A 20,741-nucleotide genomic window follows, 5' to 3' on the forward strand; every position below is an offset into this window, starting at 1 on the left:
TGTTAATGAACAGCTCCCAGCAAACTTGAAGATGCTGACTCAAAAGTCCTTCCTGCCCAGATTACTTCTTTGGCCCATCTGTGTCCCACCCTTCGGGCCTTCCCACCTACATTCCATCATTCAAAAAACTATAAAAAGGGGAACACATCCTCCCTTCAATGGATTCCATCTCTTGGGTCCCCTTCTTCCTCCAGGAGAAGTCTTTTCTGCTGTCCTTTAATAAACTTCTATTTTCCACTCTGACCTTGCCTCGGCATGCTTCTCTGGTGTTATACTTCAACATTGGGGAAGCAAGGACTCGCCACCGGTCAACAGCGGTAATAAAGGGCCTGCCCTTTGGGGGTGCAGAGAAACCCCTCTGGAGACAGTTTCAGAGAACTGCATCTGCTTTATTGCACAGCAAAAATAGCTTTTACAGTGGGTATATGCCAATATAACAGTCACAACAGGCCAGAGGTGACACACTACATGTCATATTACTGAAGTCCAGACACCAAGAGTTCAGAAACTGCCACTCAGGCTGATCTTGTACCAACAAGATTCACTTGTTAATTTGGGAGATAATTCCTTCTAGTAGAGCTTCTTGTCAAAGGAGCAAGGAAATGGCACTTGCCAGTGTTCTGACAGAACTTTGTCCCAAAACAATGTTCTGTGTTAGGACTTCCCTGCTGCAGTGAGCAAGACAAGCATTCCTCCCTGAGGGTCCAGAATCTGGCTCACCAACACTCCATCCCCAGCCCACACTCATTTCTTTATTTACTTTTGAATATTGGAGATTGAACCCAGTACTTTACCCCAGAGCCACATCCCCAGCCCCTTTCCTTTGCTAGCAAAGGAGAAACACAGGGGACTCGGGTCCCCTGTATACTTTGAGACAAGGTTTTGCTAAGCTGCCCACACTGGCCTCAAACTTGCAGTCCTCCTGCTTCATTCTCCTGATTGCAGGTGTGTAACACCAAGCCTGGCCCACACTCTGTTTTTATGTCTAGCATCACTACTGTTATATTTCTAAAATCTACACTGTCAATTTCAAGAAATTTTTTTCTATGTTCTATATTTGTGTTCATAGAACTAAGCACAGTCTCTGGCCTGTTGAATAGATGAAACTAAAGTTGAGTCTAAAAAGAGACAAACAGAATTTAAAAAGTAAGTTGAATTAGTGTAGTATTGAAATTTAAGAAAAGTTTGAGCTTTTGGGAGCAACTAATAAAAAAAAAAAGAAAAAAAGTTTGAGTTTTTGGACTTGAGTACCTGTGTTCAATTATACTGATGCTATTTTATGGAATATTGTATTTCTTTTTAATACAATATCTTGTAGGATATTATAGTATAATATATGTTATACATTACAATTAAGTATATTTTAAACATCAATATAACATATATTATACTATAATATAAAGGAATTTATTATCTAATAATTATTAATTATGTTAATTACACATATTACATTAGCTAATATATTATCCTGTTTTTATGGTATTATCTATATTCTATGGAATATAGAATGTTTTCTAGGATATTATGAGATTCAATATGAGGAAGGAAAAAAATTTGGAAATAAACTTTAGAACTGATTTCCTCTTGCAGGCATGTTCCTTACACCGCTGCCTGCAAACATGGAGGGTGGGTGAATTCCCGATGCTGACACTCTGCAGGTAGCTGGCACTGGAGTGTAAAACTCCTTCCTTCAGCAGAGTCACAAAGTACCTCCCAGGGCCATGGGTGTAGCTAAGAGGCAGAGCACCTTCCTGGTGTGCAGGTGAAAAACCAGCCTCTACCTCAGAGCAAAGACTGTCCAAGGAAGGGGGCGGGACCCTTGTCCTTGGAAAGACCCACAGAGCATTCCCAGGCACATAACCACCCTGCTGAGTTGTTTATCTACAAACAACAGGAGAGCCAGGTGTCCCTGACTCAGTCAGTCTAGGTGAGGACCCATAGCAACCCCCTAGCAACCACCAATTAGCATGAGACAGGGAAAATACCTGGGATGTCAGATGACTCTCCCAGTAGTTTATGGTGGTTGATATCATGGCTTAAACCAATCAGTTCAAACAAATCCCCCTCTTGTACTAGCCAGTCACCCCTACCCAACTTGTTCCCGCCAGTGAATGTGCTAATCATGTTTTAGAATTGTTTTATGATTTTCCCACGGTGTGTGATGATTTGCTAAGAGATGCTATGATGTATGTGAAGTCCCTGCCTTCCCCAAAGAGTGTATAAAACTGCTGCAAACCCTGGGCTCTGGCCTCTCAGTGTCACCAGTTGCTGTGTGTGCGTGCAGAGGACGGAGCTAGCTCGCAATAAACACCTCTTTGCTGCTTACATCGATCTTGGTCTCTGGTGGTCTTTTGGGGGTCCCGAATTCAAGCATAACAACACAGGAGGCCCTGGGTTCCATCCCAGCACTGTAAACCAACCAGCCAGCCCTCAATACCTCCCAAATGATGTCATTCCCTTTACAGAAACAAAGTAACATTCTTCTCTATGTCTTTCTAGAACCTACAATCCATTGTGTATAATATCACTCTTGCACCCTGAACCACAATAATATATATTTTGATATCTGATATTAGTTTGATAAACTTTCCTAAACAGTTTTGTTACCATATAATTCATGTGCCATATCATTCACCCTCTGAAAGTGTACAACTCAATAACTTCTAGTCTATTCATACACATGTGAGGGCATCATGAGGGCAAATTAGAACATCTTCATCGCCACAAAAACAGACTCTCACACTTTTAGCTATTTACTCCTTATCCCTTGAAAAGAAAAAAAATATATAAAACAAATTAAATAATTTTTGAAAATAAAGAACATGGGGAAAGCTTAAAGAAACATTTTGAAAATTACATTGCTGGTGTATAGGGCATAATGTACATATACTGTATATTTCTAATTTTTAGAACTCTTAGACCTATAGGGATGAAGTCACCTTGGCCTCAGACTCTACTTATGTACCTCACTATCTACCTTAATTATCTACACCATTAATTATCATGAATTTAATATTGTGGACACCAAGAGATTTATTAAATCCTCAAAGATTGCTTGGGGTAGGCCCCTCACAGAGGAATGATTCTTCTGATTAGTCCCTTGTAGAAATTAAACATTCCTTAGAGGACACTTTGTACACTTAAATCAAAGCAAAGAAAACAGATGTTTTCCTTGGAGGAAATGAGTCCATCTCACCCTCTTGCTGCCTGCATACACACAATATAGACTGAAAATTTTCCACTGTGCCCTCTGCTCTGTGCCCAGGGGAGCTGAATTGTTTGGAGAGTGAGAATACAACACAAAGACTGACTCAGTGAGGAGCACAGAGAATTCAACCCTTGAGCTGCTAGAAATTTGAAGCAAGCCCCTGCTCCCCTCTCCTGACTTCTTTGTTCCAGGCCCCTGTGAAAACCCAAGTGGCTCCCTGGAACCGGCTGTGCAGAAGGGACATCTCCAGTGGTAGCCCTTGGAGAGAGTCTGTGTGTCCAGTGTGGCTGGTGCAGCAAGAAGGAAAAGGGAGGTGGGCACCGGGCTCTACTCCAGGACCGTGACCCTGGGCAGCCCAGGGTAGCCAGTCTCTGAAGGTGAAGGTCCTGCACGTGCAAGGTACTTTTACTCTCTGGAGGAGTCTGAAATGGCCATTCCTTGAAGGCAGTGCTTTCTGGAGAGTCTCCCTATCTCCTCCACTCCCTCCCTGAATGACAGGTCCCTATTAGATTTCCTCTTTCAATTTGTTTATTTGCTAACTTCTCACTGAAGATCCCTTCTGCATCAGGTATTGCTCTGATGTGACTGGATGTTTCTTTTGTAATCTACCGATGCTGCTGTCAGACTGACTTAATGACGTCACTGAATCTGCACTGAAGCTCAGATTGTGGTGATTGTCATTGTCACTATCTGTGCACTTCAGTGGCCACCACATATACAATCCTGATTATTTGTGATGTGTGGTACTCAGGCCAATTCTGATTTTAGGAGAATACTGAATGATTGAAGTTGGAGTGTACTCTCTTGCCATGTTCATGAACCAAACACAAATATTATAGTATTTCATTGTAGCATCTTCTATTTGCTGTGGTTTTCCAACAATCGTTTTTTATTGAGTTAAGAAGTTACTGTTGGTTTCCTCATGTCCAAGGATACTGTGGCCTGGCTGTTAAGAACAGTAATGGTTGCTAAATCTCCTCAAAGTCACTTTTTTATTGTGATTATACTTTTGAGTTCTCTTCATTGATGTATTTCTTTTTGTGTTTTTGTTGACATGAGCTTAAGCAACTTTCTCAAGATCACACATCTCAGTCTTTGTTACACAGCCAACATCTAGACTTGTTGAGCACCTGCAAGGTGACAGGCACCATATGCATAGTTATACATAACAGTAGAATGCATTTCTGCACTTCGATATATCATACATAGATGGAATATCATTTCTCATTTTTCTGAGTGTACATGTTGCAGAATCACATTGGTCATGCAGTCACATATATACATACAGTAATAATGTGTGTTTCATTCCACCGTCTTTCCTATCCTCACATCCCCTCCCCTTCCCTTCCTTCACTTCCCTCTACCTAATCTAAGGTCATGCTATTCGCTCTTCTTCCCTAGTGCCCCCCCACGCCTTATTGTGAATTAGCATCCACATATTAGAGAAAACATTTGGCCTTTGGTTTTGTGGGATTGGCTTATTTCACTTAGCATGATATTCTCAAACTCCAACCATTTACTAGCAAATGCCATAATTTCTCTCTTCTTTAAAGCTGAATCATATTCCCTTGAGTATATATATACCACATTTTCTTTATCCATCCACCATATGCATCTTTGGGTTAAAAAAATAAACAAAGATGTCCAAACCTCATATCCTCAAATCAATACAAATTTACCAATGTGTGAGGAACCTCAGGGAGGACCCTAGGCAGTTCTGAATGTCCCTCTCAATTTCATTCTGTCTCTCCAGAAACTCACCCTGCTCCATCCCTGCTCTCTGTCACACTGGTCACTGCCACCCCCTCCTATACCAGCTGGCCATCTGATTAGGCAGCCACTCATCCTCTTCTCTCAGACCAGAAGGTTTCTTCCTCACTTGCGTTCCTCGATGAGCAGTCACCGTCCTTCCTCCCCCCACTCAAGCATTCCTGTTGCAGAGGACACTCTCTCCCCACCTTCCCAGACTAAATTGGTGTTCAAGGATTTTTTTTTCATGTTTTGAAAAAACTAACATCCCTAGCCATCTTAATGCTCACTCTTTGTTTAAAATTTTAAATCATTAATTGGTGTTTTGATTTTAAGATGATTTGGTTTATAAATGCTTGAATGCTTGAAATGGAATCCAAAGCTATATATTTGGCCCATTGACTGCTGATTTCATTACAAAACGTCCCTACTCAAGAGAATGGGCAACTGGACACACGTTCTCACACATCTCCTGCATCTGACTTTAATGGTGGTGTGCTTTTGCTTCCTCCTCTTATCAACAGAGTCCCCCTGAACTTTTCCTCTTCTTGGAACAATTCACCTGGCAGGAAATTCTCCCAGAGGAGCCATAGGTCTCTTCATTAATACAAGTGCTGTATGCAGTTAAAAGAGGTAACATCACTGTTGTATCTGTATTGTTCAGAATTTCATCCTTTATGGCTGCCCTGGTTAAGTTAGGAGGAGTATTGAAATACGGTAGCCTGGCAAGGCAGATGTATTGTTCTTAACATTGTTTTTAACATTTCACATTTATTGAGTGCCCGTTTTACAGCACAGGAACCACAGGATAACAATTACATCCACTGTCTCAATTTCACTCTCCAATCCTTACTGTGTCATGAATAATTATGACACCTACTGTGGAGGGAAGAATCTGCATCTAGAAGAGTTTAAGTCATTTTCCCAACATCATGTGCTGCATTGCTGAACCAGAATGAGGTTAAGTGAAATATGACTCGAGAACTCAATTTCTGAATGTCCCTCTCATAATGATACCTTGGGATACTTAATAATGATAGATCATTTTTTAGATCCTTTTTTAAACATCACAAAAATAGTAACAGTGATTACCATTCACTTCCAAACAAATGTGGGAGTTAATCGAAATCTGTGTGCCATGTCACACAGTGAAGATTGTTTGGGATGAAAGTTCATGTGCAGTGACCGTTACAGAGCCATGAGAATTAATAGAGTATTTGGATTACTGAAAAGAGATGATGAAGTTTCTGCAAATATCTTGGAAGTTTAACATAGAAGAGAAATCAGGTGATGCCCTGCGAGGGCAGTGAAAATGGAGTTCCCCTGGGTGGAATTAGTTTCAAAAGCTGGGGCAGGATGGGCAAGCTGGTCATGATCAAGTGTCTACACTATGGCAAAATGGAGCCCCCACCTGCTTTCTTTCTATCGGGAAATATCAGAGACAGTCCATAGAATGTTCTTTACCAAAAAAGGTTAAATGTGGGCTGTCCAGTTCCCAACGGGTTAAACATCCATCTTCGTAGCTACTCTGAGGGATCTTCCTAGGAGAGCGGAGTTCAAAGGTCACATGCATTGGGCAATCTATTGCCATGGGAGAGCCATGGATAGTTCCTAAGGCCAAACCTAAATCCTCATGTAATTCATGGGTGGCTTCCCCCAGATGCCCATTAATTTAGTTAGGAAAATTGAAACCAGTGAGTCAATGATAAAAAAGAGATGTTTCTGCTAAGTTAAAGGAAGTCAGGATAATTACACACTTTTGAAAGTGGGAAATGGACTGTCATTTGGCTGAGTAAATCACAGTCAGTGGTGTGATTCAATACAGGGTGAAGGACATCCATCCAAGGGTGACACTGTAAAGAGAAAATTACCTGAGATGACGGTTGGCTATTAATTGAACATTGCACTTGCCTCTTTCCCCAGCAGGTACACCAAGTATATGGAAGCAGAAAACCACACATGTGTACCAAGATTCCTCCTCCTGCCTCTCTCAGAGGACCCAGACCTGCAGCCCATCCTCTTTGGGCTGTTCCTGTCCATGTATCTGGTCACAGTGCTTGGGAACCTGCTCATCATCCTGGCCATCTGCTCTGACTCCCACCTCCACACCCCCATGTACTTCTTCCTCTCCAACCTGTCCTTCATTGATATCTGCTTCATCTCCACCACAGTCCCAAAGATCCTGGTGAAGGTCCAGGCACAGAATAAAGACATCTCCTACATCGAGTGCCTGACTCAGGTATATTTTTTTAATACCTTTGCTGGAATGGAAAATTTTCTATTAACCATCATGGCTTTTGACCGCTTTGTGGCCATCTGTCATCCCCTGAACTACACAGTCATTATGAACCCCCAGCTCTGTGTCCTCCTGGTTCTGATGTCTTGGATCATCATATGCTGGGTCTCCCTGGTTCATATTGTACTGCTGAATCGACTGACCTTCTCCACAGGCACTGAAATCCCGCATTTCTTCTGCGAACTGGCTCAGCTACTCAAGGTGGCCAGCTCTGACACCATCACCAATGCCATCTTTATGTATACAGTGACTTCGCTGCTGGGTGTGGTTCCTATGACAGGGATCCTCTTCTCCTACTCTCAGATCGTCTCCTCCTTACTGAGGATGTCCTCCTCTGTGGCCAAGTCTAAAGCCTTTTCCACCTGTGGGTCTCACCTCTGTGTGGTCTCCTTGTTCTATGGAACAGGATTTGGGGTTTATCTCAATTCTGCTGGGACCCAGTCTTCCCCAAGAACCATGATTGCCTCAATGATGTACACTGTGGTCACCCCCATGTTGAACCCCTTCATCTACAGCCTGAGGAACAAGGATGTGAAGGGGGCCCTGGGGAGGCTTCTCAGTAGAGCAGCCTTTGGTCCTTCTTGGATCACTGACCTCAGAACTAAGTGGAAATTGCAGATACTTAAGCTATTGCTGTGAATTTACATATCCTGGCTCCTTCAGTGACCTAAAGACATGCTTTATTTTTTCTTTTCCCAAAAGATCCATGATTCCACATTTGTTTACGTTTGTGTTAACGTCTCCTCTAGAATCCATTCAGTACTTTTAACTTTTCTTAATTATACGTGGTGCATGAATTTCCACATATGGAAGTTTCTAGTAGTCATTCCTGCGTTGTTCAACTTATGCCAAGTGCTGAAATAATTTCTTTTTTTAAAGAATTTTTTTAATATTTATTTTTTAGTTCTCAGCGGACACAACATCTTTGTTTGTATGTGGTGCTGAGGATTGAACCCAGGCCGCACGCATGCCAGGCCAGCGCGCTACCACTTGAGCCACATCCTCAGCCCTGCTGAAATAATTTCCTCAAAAATCATTCCTTGAATATTAATATTCTTTACCTTAATTTGAATATTCCTATTTTCCCTGAGGAAATGGAATGAAAATTTTAAGGCAAAAGAGCTTGTTATATCAGGACTATGCTTGTTGCTTTACATCTATGACTTTATTTACCCTGGAAAAGATTTCTTTGAAATATTTTCTCTCATTCACTTACTCACTGAAGACACTGAGATTGGAATTGACTAAACGTGGAACACACAACTGAGGTCAGCTCCGACCTTTGCGAACACACGCTTTGTAACCGCAATGTTTGGATTTTGAACATGAAATCTGGAATCAAGTTTTGAACACAGGCTTTTTCATACGACTTGTGAGGTAATGGCTAGAATCGCACTGAGACCTTGCTTCATTCTCTGTGGTTCTTGCTGATTTTCCTTCCTTCTTTTCCTCATTTCCTCTGTCCTTATTTTCCTTCTTCCTTTTGGCAGTTTTATTGGTTAGTGTTACCTCTCTCTCTTTCTGTCACTGCATATTTCACTTTAGGTGTACAACACAGTGGTTTTGCCATTCCTTCCTTGATGGACCTTGGGGTAATTTACATCTTTTAGCTACTGTGAAGAGTGCTGCTAAGGATATGCGTGAATGCTTATGTCTGAGTAAAGTCACAAGCTGCATTAATGAGGCTTCAGCAAATGACAGACTGTATATGTTCCATAACACTGGATTGTCTAGTGATGTCACAGCCATGATACTTCATCTAAGTGTACTGTAGGATGTTTGCATGATGACGAAACTGCATAAGAGTGCATTTCTCAGAACCTGTCTTTATTGTTAAGAACTATACTATTATTATTATTGTTTGGGTAATATAAATAGGAGTGGAGCTTGGGCCTCTGGTAAGTGTAAAATGTCCCATTTTTACATTCTACCTGTGAAGGTTCTGGTGTCATAACATCCTTGCCAATACTTATAAAAAGTAGAGCATTCCACAGTCTGTGAAGTACTATCTCATTTTGCATTTGCTTTGCATTTCCCTGTGACACATCGAGCATCTTTTCAGGAATTTGTTGGCAGTTGATCTATCTTCTGTGGGGAAATGTCTTATGAAGTCAGTGCTCATTAAGTAATTGTGTAGATTGTATTTTTGTTTCTGACAGTTAAAATCACTACATTATAAAGATACTTGACCGTTATCCAATATGTGTTTTGCCAATATTTCCCCCTCATTATGATATCTTTCCCTTTGCCTCAACTCTGAAGTTTACTGTTATTGATTATGCTCATCATGTTGTACAATAGATCTCTTGAAGCTTCTCAGCATATCTAACTGAAATGGGTAGCTCTGACAGATAACCACCTAATCCTCCACCCCATAGCTCTTGTGGTCACCATCTTCTCTATTTCTCTGGGCTCTACTTTTAGACCCACGTGTAAGTGAGCCATGTGGGACTTGACTTCCTACGCCCGGCAGCTTCAGTATGACATATCAGGTCATACTGATATGTCACGCTGATAATGTCATACAGGCTCATCCATGTTGTACTAAATGCCATGATTCTCTCATTGTTGTGCCTGGCTAATGTCCCATTGTGTAGATGCATATTTATTTATCCAGTTATATATCAATAAACATTTACATTGATTTTGTACTTTGAGTACTGTGAATAATATTGCGACAGTAATGAGAATGTACATGTAATGTGAATACCTATTTCACACCCATCTGATTTTCACGCAAAAATGGAATTTCTGGATGTTATGGTGGTCTATGTAAAATTCTTCAAGCAACTTGTTTTCCATAATTGTTATTTATTTACATTACAACCTGTTTTCCATATTTATTATATTCCAATAAATTATTACATTTATTTACATTTCAGAGATGCCTTTTCTCCACATCCTCACCAGCATTCCTTTTTTTTCTGCCTTTCTTTTTTTTCTTTTTCTTTTTTTTTTTTTTTTTAAAAGATTAAATCCAGGGCCTCACCCAAGCCAGACAGTTGTACCACCACTGAGCTTTATCTGCAGCCTCTTTAATTTTTTACTTAGGGAAAGGGTCTTTCTAAGTTTCCCAGGTTGGCTTTGAATTTGAGGTTCTCCTGCTTCAGCCTCCTGAGTAGCTAGGATTACAGTGCACAGCTCATGTTTCCCTTTTTATCCTGTTTTTGATCATAACCCTGCTGAGCAGTGTGCAGTGTTGTCTCCTTGTGGTTTTAGCTTGCATTACCCTAATGATGAGTGATGTTGAGGAGTTTTGTTAGACATTTGTGTCTTCTTCTTCTTCTTCTTTTTTTTTAAAGAGAGAGTGAGAGAGAGTGGGAGAATTTTTTAATATTTATTTTTTAGTTTTCGGTGGACACAACATCTTTGTTGGTATGTGGTGCTGAGGATCGAACCTGGGCCGCACGCATGCCAGGTGAGCGCGCTACCGCTTGAGCCACATCCCCAGCCCCCATTTGTGTCTTCTTCTGAGAACAACTTCTCCTTCTTCCTTCTTCCTTCTTCCTTCATTACAGCTTTAGGGGTAAAGCTGTAATGAAGTGGACGTGAGGTTCCCCTTTGTGGAGTGGGCTGGCTGCAGAATAAAAGCTAAAAAAGAGAAAGCAGCGAGAAAACCACGGGACACAGGATGTAATTTTAAAAAGTAGGGGTGGGTGGGGGCTCGCTGATCTTAAGGATGGAGTTTCTAGCTTTTTTAGCGCCATCTGCTCTAGGCGCCACCTCCTGCTCCTGGCCTCTCTGCTGCCTCCCGGAGTCACTGCCTGCGCAGCTCTGACCGCCTGGCTCCCAGTACTAGCTGCTGGTATTTGAAGTTCCTACAACATGGCAGACATTGACAACAAAGAACAATCTGAACTTGATCAAGATTTGGATGATGTTGAAGAAGTAGAAGAAGAAGAAACTGGTGAAGAAACAAAAATCAAAGCGCGTCAGCTGACTGTTCAGATGATGCAAAATCCTCAGATTCTTGCAGCTGTTCAAGAAAGACTTGATGATCTGGTAGAAACACCAACAGGATACACTGAAAGCTTGCCTTAGGGTGGTCAAAAGAATGCTCTCAAAAACCTTCAAGTTAAATGTGCACAGATAGAAGCCAAATTCTATGAGGAAGTTCATGGTCTTGAAAGGAATATGCTGTTCTCTATCAGCCTCTATTTGATAAGCGATTTGAGATCATTAATGCAATTTATGAACCTACAGAAGAAGAATGTGAATGGAAACCAGATGAAGATGAGGCGATTTCGGAGGAGCTGAAAGAAAAGGCCAAGATAGAAGATGAGAAAAAAGACGAAGAAAAAGAAGACCCTGAAGGAATTCCTGAATTTTGGTTGACTGTTTTTAAGAATGTTGACTTGCTCAGTGACATGGTTCAGGAACATGATGAACCTATTCTGAAGCACTTGAAAGATATTAAAGTGAAGTTCTCAGATGCTGGCCAGCCTATGAGTTTTATCTTAGAATTTCACTTTGAACCCAATGAATATTTCACAAATGAAGTGTTGACAAAGACGTACAGGATGAGGTCAGAACCAGACGATTCTGATCCCTTTTCTTTTGATGGACCCGAAATTATGGGCTGTACAGGGTGCCAGATAGATTGGAAAAAAAGGAAAGAATGTCACTTTGAAATCTATTAAGAAGAAGCAGAAACACAAGGGTCGAGGGAAAGTTCGAACTGTGACTAAAACAGTCTCCAATGATTCTTTCTTTATTTTTTTTGCCCCTCCTGAAGTTCCTGACAGTGGAGATCTGGATGCTGCTGCTGAAGCTATTCTTGCTGCAGACTTTGAAATTGGTCACTTTTTACATGAGTGTATAATCCCGAGATCAGAGTTCTACTTCACTGGAAAAGCTATTGAAGATGATGATGATGATTATGATGAAGAAGGTGAAGAAGCGGACGAGGAAGGGGAAGAAGAAGGAGATGAGGAAAATGATCCAGACTATGACTCGAAGAAGGATCAAAACCCAGCAGAGTGCAAGCAACAGTGAAGCAGGATGTATGTGGCCTTGAGGATAACCTGCACTGATCTACCTTCTGCTTTCCTGGAAAGGATGAATTTACATCATTTGACGAGCCTTTTTCCAGTTTTTGTTGTTTGTTTGCTTGTTTTTGTTTTTACAGCCTAAAATAAAAATGTCAAATATAATTTTAGTTCTCACAAGATACTGTCTTAATTTTGTACTAATTCAGGTTAGACCCAGAGGCTTGGATTAAGGGTTGTGCCCAGTTTACCATATTATTGAAGGAAAGCATGCCAGCTTCGTAAAGTGGAAGGAAAAAAAAGACTCTTAATGATGTGATATAGTTTTAAAAAGCAAAAAGGTTAAATTTCATTTCCTTTGGGCTACAACCAAAGCCCTAAGCCTGTATGGTTTATTCTAATTCTTACTGCTTTAGTATGTCATTTACCCATGCTTCTGTTTACTGTGTATTAAAATGGGTAGTACTGTTTACTTAACTACCTCAAAGATGTGTTAAGGCATATTAAGTTAAATTTCATAAACTGTTTCTCAGCCTCATTAAAAGCTTAAAAATTTGGGCCTGTTTTGTACCACAAGTGTGATATTCAGCATTTTTTTTTCATACCAGGCTTCCATAATTAACTGGAAAATGAAGTGAAAACACTTCTCTTCTGGATCTGGCCAGACAATACTTACTCTTTCAGATCTGTGCATGGCTCCTATTTTAATGAAAATTGGATGGGATGAGTGAACTATTCAGTAGGTCCAAGGATTTTTTTTTCCAGGTGTATCAGATGACCATACTGTAACAAAATACTATAGAGATCATGGGACTAAAGTGGTAATAAGACCATTTGGGGAAGGGGAATGAAATTAAATTTGAGACTATAGAGTCACATTTAAAATACTTCAGGCTTATTACTGTTAATTTTGGGGGGTGAACTTTTGGTCTGACAGTGAGGGTGAACTAAATGAATTGTAATTACAGGAGAGTTTGCATTTCTGCTGTTAATAAAATTACATTAAGTTCACTTTTAGAAGTGATAGTTTTCTTTTGAAAATTTAGTATTGAGGTTTTAGAATGTGAAGACATTTTATTATTTGCATAGAATTATCCATGCCTTTTCCTGAGATTTTTAACTAACTACTGGAAATCCTTAACCTTAACCTTAACCTTAATCCTTAACCAATTATAATAGTTTTTTTTTCTTCATTTTCAAAATGATTTTGATTGCTTTGACTTAGATAGACTGTGATTTTTTTCTAACCATAATCTAAATACAAGCTTTTTCTGAATTTAAAAATTTTGATCTAAAGATAGAATCCCATTTTTAATGAATTGAAAGAAGCAACAAAATCACTATTTTTGTTTTATTCCTTTAGGAAACAGCTATGCCAAAGTGAAAAGATAGTAATACTTCATCTTGTTAAATAATCGGTGTGGTCTGCACAGGAATTGTTTTCTTTATAAAATTGGAGTTTCAGGGAATGTCAGTATTCATTTATGCCATTTCTTCAGTTCCAAAGTGGTTCTATTCCATTCTAGAAATTTGAAATATGTAATTTGAAATCCTTAATAAAACTTGGAATTAATTTTATTTAAAAAAAAGGATGGAGTTTCTACACTAGAAAAAGAGAGATGGAGCCCACAATTTTTTTCTTTACATGGGGGAATATCAAAGGTTTTCCATGGAATGATCTTTGCCAAATAAGGTAGGGGGTGGGGTTACTCCCAACAGGTTACGCCCAATTCTGGAGCTGCAGGAGCTGTCCCCCTAGGAGGACCCGGGTCTACTGCCTTGGGCAATCTGATGCGCACAGGAGAGCTGGGATAGCCTAAGGAAAAACACCTAAGTCTCCATGGCTCAGTACAGAGCCAAGACCCCTCAAATAGCTCACAGAGGACTCCCCATAGTGATGAACCCTACTTCAAAGTACCTCCCTCTCTACCTTGACACTTTTAATTATCATGAATTTAACATCGCAAACACCAAATGGTTAACAAAACTGTCAAAGATTCTTTTCTTTTTGTGGTGCTGAGGATTGAACCCAGGGCCTTGTGCATGCAAGGCAAGCACTCTATCAACTGAGCTATATCCCTAACCCTGAAAGATTCTTTAGAGGAAGCACTTCACAGAGGACTGATTCTTGACTTTGGGTCCATGTAGAAAACAAACATTCCACAGGGGATACCTTGTGACATTTAAATTAAAGCAAAGAAAACTGTTGTTTTCCTTGGAGGAAATGAATCCACATCACCCTCTTACTGCATACATACATACAATACTGACTGAAAATTTTTCTTTCTGTTTTCTGCTCCATGGCCCAGGGGAGTTGAATTACATGCAACTGCAAAGATAAAAGAATAATTTATTTAATGAGGAGCACTGAGAATCCACCTCTTTAAGCATGCCTTCTATCCCCTCTCTTACACTTCTCCGCTCCAACTCTCTGTACAAAGGCTGTGCAGAAGGGATGTCTCCAGTGAGAGTCTTGGAGAGAGTCAGCATTTCCAGGGCGGCTGGTGGAGCAATAAAGGAAAAGGGGAAGGTGGGCCCTGGGCTGTACTCCAGGACAATGACCCTGGGACAGCCCCGTGTAGTCAGTCTATGAAGGCGAAGGTCCTGCATTTTGCAAGGTACTTTATTTTCCTCTGAATCATCTTTTCAAACTCTCATTCTGCTTCCTTTCCTTGCTTTCTAGAATTCAGAACCTTTTTCAATAGGTCAGAAGTGGCCATTCCATATCTTTTCTACTTTCTCCTGGGAATTATAGGCTCCTATTAGATTTCCATACCAAATCATATATTTCCTAATTACTTACTGAAGATCCATCCATTCTGCATGAGATATTGACTCATAGGTTCTTAATGTGATTTTTCTTTTGTACTCTACCTACATTTGCTGTCAATCCTGACTTAATGACATTGCTGAATAGTCCCACATGATGGTTGCTGCCACTCTCCTATCTGCTCACTTTAGAGGCCACCATATAATACAATAAAATGACCTTTTCTGATGTTCGCTATTTGTGCCTATTCTGACCTCATCTCAGGAGAATACTGGCTGATTGATGTTGGAGTATATTTTTTTGGCATATTCATTAACTGAACCCAAATATTACAGTACTCCACCCCAGCATCTCATGTTTGCTATGATCATTTTTATTGTCTTAATAACTTGTCCCTGGTTTCCTCATGCCAGAGGATTCTCTGGCCTGGCTGATAAAAACCGTAATGGCTGCTAAATCTCCTCAGAGTCATTTTTTTTATTGTGATTATCATTTTGAGTTCTCTTCATTCACCTATTTCTTTTTTGTGTTGTTGTTGACATGAGCTTAAGTGACTTTCTCAAGATCACAGATCTCAGTCTGTTACGCAGCCCGCATCTGTACTTGTCAAGCCACCTGACAGGTGACAGGCACCATATGCCCCTTTGGGTAGAAAAATGAACAAAACGGTCCCAACCTCTTATCCACAAATCAATACAGCTTTACCCATGTGTGAGGGACCTCCAGGAGGTCCCCAGGCAGCTGGACTGTGGGCCTCACACTCTGTCTCTCCAGAAGCCCACCCTGCTCCATCCACTGGCCACTCCACTGGCCACTGCACCCCCTCCTATACCAGCTGGCCATCTAGTTGGGCAGCCACTCATCCTCTTCTCTTATACTAGAAAGTTCCTCCCTCACTTACACTCCCCAGTGAGCAGTCCCTGGTCCTTCCTCTCCTTGCCCAAACATTCCCATTTCAGAGAGCACTCTCCTCCCACCTTCATAGACTACATTGGTCTTCAAGGATTTTTTTCCTATCTTGAAATAGTTAACATCCTCAGGTTTCATAATTCTTACTCATCATAAGCAGTTTTTTTGTTTGTTTGTTTTGTACCAGGAATTGAACCCGGGGCACTCAGTCACTGAGCCACATCCCCAGCCCTTTTTTATTTTGAAACAGAGTCTCTTTAAGTTGCTTATGGCCTCCCCAAGTTACTGAGGCTGGCTTTGAACTTGCAGTCCTCCCCCCTCAGTCTCCTGAGCTGTTGGGATTATATGTTGAGAGCCACAGCCGAAGGGGCCCCAGCAAACTTCCAGCTGCCGGCTGATGATTGGCTCACAGAGGCCCCAGCAACATCTAGCTGATTGGCTCCTCTGCGGTGATGCTCATTGGGCTATTTCCCTGCCCTTTCAGACCACGGAGCTGCTCATTGGGGGACTTTTTTGGCTCCGCCCACGTGACCCAGCCAATCGGCCTCAAGAGCAGGAGGATTGTGGGAGGTGGAGAGAGGCTTGTGTTTGAGGGAGAGGCTTGTGGGAAGCCGGTGGTGGCAGTTGGGGCTCTGAGGGTTTTTCCTGAGAGGCTGTTTTGTTTGGCGTGTGTGGTTCTAAAAATAAAGTTAGTTTTTTTGACAAGTGGCTCCTGATTGTGCCCAGCCAGACTGCGGCAATTATAGACATGAGCCACCAGGCCTAGATATAAACAGTGATGCTTAAATTGTAATTTTGTCTCTTAATGTTTCTAGGGTGATTTGGTTTATACATATTAGTTGTAGATGAGCAATAGCTTTTATTTATTTATTTATCATTTATTTTTTTTGCGGTGGTGAGGATTGAACCAAGTGCCTCACATGTGCTAGGCAAGCGTTCTACCATTGAGCCACCACCCCAGACCCCAGTTAGTGTTCTTAACATCACAAAGATAATCTGTCTTCATTGATTCCATTGGTCAGAATCCCCCTGAACAGGGGTCAGCCATGGAGGATGCAATTCTCATCAATATAAATATCAGAGTTGTCTTACCTCCTGTAACGGTGCACAGCACTTGTAGTCAGTCACCTTCCCTATGCTCCCTTCTTTGGGCCAATTCATGGAAGGTGCATTGCTGCCAGATGACAAGCCCAGGGACTCCATAAATACAAGGAGGAAACCAAGGCACACCAGCCTCTCGCTCAGACAGAAGGCACATCTGAGAGTGTGCCCCGAGTCCTGCTGTTGAGCAGAGAGGCTTTGGACTAAAATCAGCACTTTATGGTCAAAAAATATAATTGATGGTTTTGTTTACAAACAGCAAAGCCTCTCTGCTTGTCATCTGGCGACAATACAAGTGCTGTGCATCTTTACAGGAGATAAGACGACTGATACTTACATTGATGAGAATTGCATCCTCCATGGCTGACCCCTGTTCAAGGGGATTCTGACCAATGGTATCCATGAAGACAGATTATCTTTGTGATGTTAAGAACACTAACTGGGGTCGGGGGTTGTAGCTCAGTGGTGGAGTGTTTGTCTAGCAGGTGTGAGGCACTTGGTTCAATCCTCAGTACCACATAAAAATAAATAAAATAAAGGTATTGTTTTCATCTACTATACATATATAAATTTTATACATATATATAAAATATAAATATATATAAATTTTATATATAAAAGAACATTAGCTCATGTTTATGAAATGCCCATTGTAGGTCCCCAGAGCCATAGTAGGGCAATTGCATGCATTATCCTATTTAATTTCACTCCCCAATCTTACATGGAGTGAATATTTACAACTCCTACTGTGCAGTGAATGATATACATCTAAGAGAGCTTAAATAATTCCTCACAATCACAGAGCAAACACAGTGATGAACCAAAATTCTATTAAATGAAGTCTGACTCAAAACCGAATTGCCAAATGTTGCTCTCACATTGATGCCATGGGAGAGCTGGAAGATATGTATCCAAAATAATTATCCTACAGGAGGATTTTAGTAATTATAATGTTAATAATGAAAAACCATTTTTTTAAATATTTATTTTTTAGTTTTAGGTGGACACAACATCTTTATCTTACTTTTATGTGGTGCTGAGAATCGAACCCAGTGCCTCAGGCATGCTAGGCAAGCACACTACCACTTGAACCACATCCACATTTCTTACTGACTGTGATGGTCTCCTTGTTCTATGGGACGGGATTGAGGGCTTACCTCAGCTTACCTGAAAAATCAATTTTGAGATACTAATATGCACAAGGCATTTTTAAAACATCACAAAAATAGTAATAGTACTAATTATTCATTTCCAAATAAAATGTGTAGGCTATGGAAGTCATAAATTGACAAAGTGTCAAGACAGAATAAAGTTTCCTTCTGCTGAAACTCCATGTTTCTTTACTATTGTGGAGGAATGAGATGAATAAAGATTACCAAGAAGAGGTGATGAGCCAGGCATGGTGTTGCACACCTGTAATCCCAGCAGCTTGGGAGGCTGAGCAGAGGGATCAAAAGCTCAAAGCCAGCTTCAGCAATTTAGCAAGGCCTTAAGCAACTTAGCAAGACCTTGTCTCAAAAGAGAATAAAAAAAAGGGCTGGGGATGTGGCTCAATGATTAAGCACCCCTGGGTCCAATTTCTGGTTCAAAACAAAAAAAGCAATAAAATTTCTTCAGACACTTTGAAAGGCTTAGCAAAGAAGAAATAAGTTTCCGTCTATAGATTCTGTTAGGAAAATTGTAACAAGTGAAAGTCAGTGATAAAAAGAGAGAGAGAGAGATTTCTGCAAAATTAGGGGAAGTCAAGGCTGGGCATGATGCCCCATGCCTGTAATCCAAGCCACTTGGGAGGCTCAGGCAGAAGGATCACATGCTCAAGGCCAGACTCAGCAAGTTAGAGAGACCATCTCAAAATAAAAAAATATATATATATAAAAGGCTGTGAGTGTAGCCCAGTGGTAAGGAGATCCTGGGTTCAATCCCTAATAGTACTAAATAAGAACATAAATAAAATTAAAGAAAGCCAGAACAATGGTATACATTAAAATGAAAATGTTCTCTCACTTGGCTGAGTTGATCAGTCCTTGGCAGGATTCAATATAGGATGAAGAGCCTCTATCTCAGGGTGATATTGAAAAGAGATAAGTACCCAAGGTGACAGTTGGCTATTATTTGAACATGAAACATGGCTCCTTCCCCAGCAGGTACACCAGCAATATGGAAGCAGAAAACCACACAGGTGTGCTAAAATTCCTCCTCCTGGGTCTCTCAGATGATCCTGAACAGCAACTGCTATATTTTGGGCTTTTCCTGTATGTATACCTGGTCACAGTGCTTGGGAACCTGCTCATCATCCTGGCTGTCAGCTCTGACCCCCGCCTCCACACCCCCATGTACTTCTTCCTCTCCAACCTGTCCCTCGCTGACATCTGCTTCATCTCCACCTCAGTCCCCAAGTTGCTGGTGAACATCCAGGCACAGAACAAGGACATCTCCTACACAGAGTGCCTGACTCAGGTCTATTTTTTAAATACATTTGCTGGAATGGAAAATTTCTTACTGACTATGATGGCCTATGACCGCTTTGTGGCCATCTGCCACCCCCTGAACTACACAGTCATCATGAACCCCAGGCTCTGTGTCCTCCTGGTGCTGCTGTCTTGGCTCACCATGTTCTGGGTCTCCCTGATTCATATTCTTCTGTTGAATCGACTGACCTTCTCCACTGGCACTGAAATCCCACATTTCTTCTGTGAACTGGCTCAGCTTCTTACAGTGACCACCTCGGATACCCTTATGAATAACATCTTTATGTATGTGGTGGCTGCCCTGCTGTGTGTACTTCCCATGACGGGGATTCTCTACTCTTACTGTCGTATCGTCTCCTCCTTAGTGAGGATGCCCTCCCTTGCTGGCAAGTATAAAGCATTCTCCACCTGTGGGTCTCACCTCTGCGTGGTCTCCTTGTTCTATGGGACAGGATTTGGGGCTTACCTCAGTTCTGCGGTGATCCATTCTTCCCAGAGAAGCATGATCGCCTCCGTGATGTACACTGTGGTCACCCCCATGCTGAACCCCTTCATCTACAGCCTGAGGAACAAGGATGTGAAGGGGGCTCTGGGGAGGATGCTCAGCAGAGGAGCTTCTTGTCTGTGAGACATTCATTGGCCTCAGGAATAAGAGGTTTTGTGCATACTGGGGAAAAAAATCACAATAGTTTCAAAATTCTTACCTCCAGATCTCTCAAAACGTCTAGTTCTTTCATTTACTCTAGAATTCTATGACTTTACTCTTTTTTTTCTAGTTTACACACCTTTAAACAACACATCTCCTCGTAATTTCTTCAATGGCATCCCTGACTGATCTACTGTCCAAAAACTTTCTTCAATTTTACCTCCACACTGTTGAGTTTTAACCGGAACTGGCAGCACTTAAAGTAGCTTTGTTACTGCAAATGTTTCCTTAAGATCCTTAAGCTGTAGATGGTTTACTTAATTCACCTGTGTTATGGGTTTGCATGTGATTTGTGCTATTTATGTATGTGTTATCAGCAGTAAATATTTTACTGCATATAGTATGAATATAGTATGAATCAATAAATATTAAATTTTGGCTGACATTGTAACCGGTAATTGTGTATTAATCATGTGTTAATTACTTCTGAGTATCTTATGAACATGTTCTATTAGTAATGATTACCATCACCTTTTTAGAGGGGAGAAAATTGAGTGTCTAAAAACAAATGAGCACACACATTCATATTCACACAAACACACACAC

The 20,741-nt window shown here is 41.0% G+C and overlaps 2 protein-coding genes and 1 pseudogene across 3 annotated transcripts; all 3 read left to right on the forward strand.

Moving 5' to 3' along the window:
- The first annotated feature begins 6,888 nt into the window (after positions 1–6,888).
- Positions 6,889–7,892, forward strand: LOC107157584 (olfactory receptor 867-like). Its single transcript, XM_015503931.2, has one exon. The coding sequence runs from the start codon at positions 6,897–6,899 to the stop codon at positions 7,890–7,892; it is 996 nt and encodes a 331-aa protein (XP_015359417.1). The 5' UTR covers positions 6,889–6,896.
- Positions 7,893–11,017: 3,125 nt separating this feature from the next.
- On the forward strand, positions 11,018–12,401 carry LOC107157585 (annotated as a pseudogene). The gene has a single exon (XR_001505506.2). The product of XR_001505506.2 is annotated as a nucleosome assembly protein 1-like 1 (transcript).
- A 6,777-nt stretch (positions 12,402–19,178) lies between these two features.
- On the forward strand, positions 19,179–20,117 carry LOC107157586 (olfactory receptor 867-like). Its single transcript, XM_015503933.1, has one exon. The coding sequence runs from the start codon at positions 19,179–19,181 to the stop codon at positions 20,115–20,117; it is 939 nt and encodes a 312-aa protein (XP_015359419.1).
- Positions 20,118–20,741: the final 624 nt, after the last annotated feature.

This window comes from Marmota marmota, unplaced genomic scaffold (genome assembly GCF_001458135.2).
Source record: "Marmota marmota marmota unplaced genomic scaffold, marMar, whole genome shotgun sequence".
NCBI lineage: Eukaryota > Metazoa > Chordata > Mammalia > Rodentia > Sciuridae > Marmota > Marmota marmota.

Excerpts from the sequence above, each read along its gene's own strand:
- LOC107157584 (XM_015503931.2), top strand. The coding sequence starts at position 6,897 with ATGGAAGCAGAAAACCACACATGTGTACCAAGATTCCTCCTCCTGCCT.
- LOC107157586 (XM_015503933.1), top strand. The coding sequence starts at position 19,179 with ATGGAAGCAGAAAACCACACAGGTGTGCTAAAATTCCTCCTCCTGGGT.